The sequence below is a fragment of the Trachymyrmex cornetzi genome, unplaced genomic scaffold, assembly GCF_001594075.2.
Source record: "Trachymyrmex cornetzi isolate Tcor2-1 unplaced genomic scaffold, Tcor1.1 scaffold122, whole genome shotgun sequence".
NCBI lineage: Eukaryota > Metazoa > Arthropoda > Insecta > Hymenoptera > Formicidae > Trachymyrmex > Trachymyrmex cornetzi.
The window spans coordinates 765,960-770,857 of NW_017295784.1; the positions used below are offsets into that span (position 1 = coordinate 765,960).

The following is a 4,898-nucleotide window of genomic DNA, read 5'->3' on the forward strand; positions in this document are numbered from 1 at the left end:
GGTTACCCAGTCGCTTCGCAGCTTCGACCAACTCTCTCCCTCTCTCTCCCTCTTTCTGCGGACCACCCGCTATACATATTTCACGTCGAAATAATTAAACGCCGCTGGACCGCGAGTCGACTCGCCCTAAGGTCGAGTGGAGCCGAGTCGCGATTATTAATTAGGTCGTAGCTGCCTCGCCAACCTCGACTCTCGATTTTCTGATAAGGTCGACTGACCATTGGCCTCGGATGAATAATACGTTAAGCTTTCTGTAAAGTTACAAATTATGCATACGCGCGCATATTTATCAAAATTTACGTAATTACATATTATATATTTATATATTTTCTTTTTTTCCAATATACATCATTTGTAAATCTTATTTATAAAAATCTATCATTTATTATTAACAAAATTTTTATATTTATTTGTTATAATCAATTATTATAACAAAAATATACATTTGTTTGAAAATTATCAAATATATGTATTAAATGATTATTTGTTTTTTTATATAATTAGTTGGCAACTATTTTTTGTATGATCGAGATTATTTAAAACATTGCGTGCTGCAGATCTATCGGTACAGAAAATTTATCTTACAATAAAACGGTTCCAACAACCCACATGCGATCGCCAGTGAAATCCTACATTGTCGATCGTCTTGGTAATTTGTGCACCAATTTGGGGGGAGCCCTGACGCTCGCGTAACGCTAATTCTCGGAGATACTGTCAACCCGACGGCGATTATCAATTGCCTTGTCAATTACATCCCGTCCAGGGGACGACGCGCACATGCTGGTAGACCGTGCCGCCGCCGATCCTCCACCCTCTTCTTCCTCCATCGACTCTCGACCGAATCTCGAGCCCGGCCTGATCGCAACGAGTTATTTAATTACCACGATCTATCACCAGGTGTCAGCTTCCAGTCTATAATGCATGATCGATCGTAGCTCGAGCCCTCCTCCTTCAACCCTTTGCTTCCGCGCTTCGGAAAATGCTTGTACGTGTGCGAGGGTTCGTGCGCGCGAATATAATAGATGCTGTACACGAGATTCGTGAGACAGTTATTTTTGCTCTTATATTTTCACCTACGGTACCGTGATTTAAATGATGTACAAATATAAAAATCATTGATAATCCAAGCGAGATCTGTGTGATGAGAATTCTTCTAAGCTAACGAATTTCCATAGCGAAATATTCAGAACGTCATTTCGACGATGAAGAGAAGAACTAAAAGAGAGAGAGAAATCCATATAATCCGTAAAAGTTATAAAAATATTTTTCAAAAGAAACTTGCGCCCCTATATACGTCGCATTCGTCTCCAGACTGTGTCTCACCTATTTATCAAACCAACAGTGCGACTTATTCCACGCACGTATTACCCAGCGTACCCTACGAAAATGCGTCGAACGCGCGCGGCGGGGTTCTACTTAATCCTTAATTATCCCGTGTAAATCTTAATTCCTTCGTCCCGGCAAGTCGTTACTTGTGCAAGTGTCGTTAACTACGCCCACCGTAAACACCGCGCGCCTAGTATTTCGGACGTGAAACTTTTAAACGACGAAAGGATCGATTAAGGTATAACTTCCATTAAGGTAACTCTCGATTGGTAAGACGGGGAAAGGGCGACGAGAATCGGCGAGACCGAAGTACGACAGAGCTAACCGAGCCCGTCTTTTTCATCGTCATTTTTATCGGCGCAGATAAGACGGCCGGGGCTAATTCGCATTCCCCTTGATGTCTGGCGGAGTTAACGGTTTTAAGGGATGAAACGCGTATAGATTGGAGGTTGGTGGCTGTGAACGTAGGGACGCCGACGAGGAGAAAGAACGAGGAGACGGTCGAGGCGAGGAGGCGAAGCAAGAAATTGATATAGCATACGAAAATGAATTGCCCCTTTGCCGAAGAATGTTCCACGGCAATCTGCCCTGCGCCTCGCTTTTTATGCTTTTTATGCTCATTTTCAATTTTACTCCCCGCCCCCGTCTTCCATCCCTCGCTGGGCTTGACGACGCCCCCAGGTTTTCCCATAAAACCTTGCGGTATTACAATACCTTGTCGAGCCTCTGCCGCCGGCACCCTTCGCGTCGATAACTGGATGAATACAAACGGACGTATTATCGGTGTCAAGGCTTGCGTCTCTTCTTTCGTGAAGAAGACGTTTCGCGTATAAATAGACAATATCACGTTTCCCAACTTTTAACGAGATATTGATATTTATTGGTGTGCAAAATTTCTTTGATACTTATCACTATTTAAAAAATTTAAACAGCCAACGTCGTTAATATTGCAATTACTTAAATTTAATCTTCCTTAAATTTTTATCGAGAATTCTCGCTTTTTAATTTAACAATTAATTTTATTTAATAATATTTTACTCTTACAACGAATAAAAGTAATAAAATTATTTTTTTATATTTTCAAAAATATAAAATACCTTGTAGATTATTACATTCATCAGCAATAGGCTATTAATTTTTATTGATACTTACATCGTTATAACCTGGTAAAAATAGAATTTGGTCTTGTCAAGAAGTTATTAATATGTTTAGTATTCAAATGTGGATGTCGCGCGAGGATGTCCCTACAATTCCGATTAAAATGTATCCGACGGGCGGAGATAAGGATCCGATCCGAATTTGAAACGACATTCTAGTAGGGTGTCTGGCGCGAGGTAGGGGTCGAAGAAGATAAATTTCAGCCGAGAAGCAGCTCGGAATCAGGAATCTGGCGCGTTTCTCGAGCAATCGTTGCCGACGCGAGATAGGGCCGCGGTTCGTTCTGTTGCTTATTTGTCGTCGGAGAAACGAAACGAGCTGGGGAAATGGCGAGCTGGTTTAAGGGCGCGTGAGGAGTGTGGGAGGAATTTGTGCTCGAAACCGTGCAAATAACGGTCGCAGACGACGAGCTTCTCTCTGCATCCACTGCTCCATGCGACCCTCGGATCTTTCGTTCGTATCGAACCTCAAACGGAAGGTTTGATGCTCTCGTAGATGCTATCGACTCGTACAAACTAGACGTAGGGATTCACGATACTTCCACGATAAGATCGAACAAACGTCAACGTTGTGGGGGGAAAATTAAACGCGAGAGAAACCATTGCGTCGGAGAAACTATTAACGTGAGCATGGTAAAACTTAGAAACGTATCGCTTGAAAATAAATTCGACGTGTTTTCTTTTTAGATTGCGATGGTAATTCGATGATTGAACCGAACACCAACTATAATACACGATTCTCGTATTGCCTCGTTAACCCGGCAAGGCGTCACTTAGCGACGTACATGCGGCGGATTGGGGACGTTGAACGAAAAAAGAAAAAGAAAATGAGAATTCGTATAAATCGTCCGCTGCAACACACCACACATGCGTATCTCTTACGTCTGGGCGAACGGCGGAAGAACACAAAGCTAATGCAATTTTGCAATTATACCGTACTCGCCCGTCCCTTCGCCGCCCCTGAGGGGCACCGCCGCGCTGAGGGGTGCAGAGGAATGCCCCCGCGCGCGCGATACGCGTCGTCCTTTCCTACCCCTCGGTCTTCTCTTCGCGAACAACGCGAGAATATTTAAATTTCGTTTCGTTTCCGCATCGTTATTCTTTCATCCGTGCCGCCGCGGTGCTCCGCTGGTGATTAATTGGCAAATCCAATCGCCAAGCGCGGAATGTACGCTTTCGCTTTGTCGGTATCTTGGCAGACGCAAGATGCATTCTACTTATTTATCATTGAAATATGATTTCTTTTCTAATTTCTTTCTATTAAGCGCAATCTTCCTCTTTTTCTTTTTCGTTTCGAATGCGCCCGTGGTCGAATTTTCCATCATTATTAATCGTAGAAATTTATTATGGCGTTCCCTATGCTGCGACTGTCCCCTCTTTTTTGAGTGTCCTCCTTCTCGTTCTGTGATTTTATTTGTTTTCTACGTTCTCGTCACGTTCACCCTAGTGCGTTACCGGGATAATAAACCTCGGTAACGAGTAATAAATCCCACGATTATCATGATATACTGGACACGGCAGCGAGATACATCCAGTCCTTTCATCCCTCCATTCGGTCCCGATATTCTCCGGTCCGGCGGAAACTTTTCGAAGGATACGTAATAATCCATCCCACACAATTCCACGTTACTCGCACTCCGAAAAGGCTCATCCAGCATGATGGAAAAAGCGACGGAGAGAGATGAGGGAGGAAGGACTTGGCGCACTCGCTGTATTAGATTTGCTTTCTAGGACACTTTAATCAGAATGTACCTATGTAAATTTTTGAATACACATCCCTCGTCTCCCGCGATGTTTGTATAGGTCAGGCGAAGGTATTTTCCTCCCGCCGAGAGCGGAGGACCTACGTTGGCGACCGTCGTCGCTGCAGCCGCCGGCGTCGCCCTCGCCATCGCGTCCCGTGAATTAAAGAATTTGCAATTCTGAATTTCAGGTGATCGCATACATACGCCGTCCGGCTTTATCCCACCGTCGACGACGACGACGACGACGGCGACGACGACTCGCCTTCTGTCCACCGCGAGCATCGACCGCGGCCGCGATATATTCTTTTGAGACAACGCGTGGATATACGAGATGTTTATCTCATATCACAAGTTACATTTTGTATTACTTTCACAGAGTATTCGAAATTAATTACATCTTTGCTTTTATGTCTTTTTATGGATTTTTTCGCTGAAATCTTTGCCAGGAGGAATTAAATATGTAAGTAAAATTAAATGAGGGATTTCTTTTGTGTCCATATGTATGTACATAACGATGCACGTACAGTAGTACCGTAGCTTAGTGATCGCGAAGCTCCTAATTCGTTATTTTTATCATATTTTATCGCTTTCTATGTGGATTTACTTCTCGTAAATGAATTTGTAATAAAATCTCTGTAGCTATTATAATAGTTACTAAAATATAGAGTTT

At 43.2% G+C, this 4,898-nt stretch overlaps 1 protein-coding gene across 1 annotated transcript in view; it reads left to right on the top strand.

The window, feature by feature from the left end:
- LOC108769082 (uncharacterized) overlaps positions 1-4,538 on the top strand; it is a 7,779-nt gene extending 3,241 nt beyond the window's left edge. Inside the window, exon 2 of the mRNA XM_018519871.1 lies at positions 4,417-4,538. Within this exon, the coding sequence (XP_018375373.1) occupies positions 4,417-4,538 (122 nt within the window). The remainder of the gene's footprint in view (positions 1-4,416) is intronic.
- The last annotated feature ends 360 nt before the right edge of the window (positions 4,539-4,898 follow it).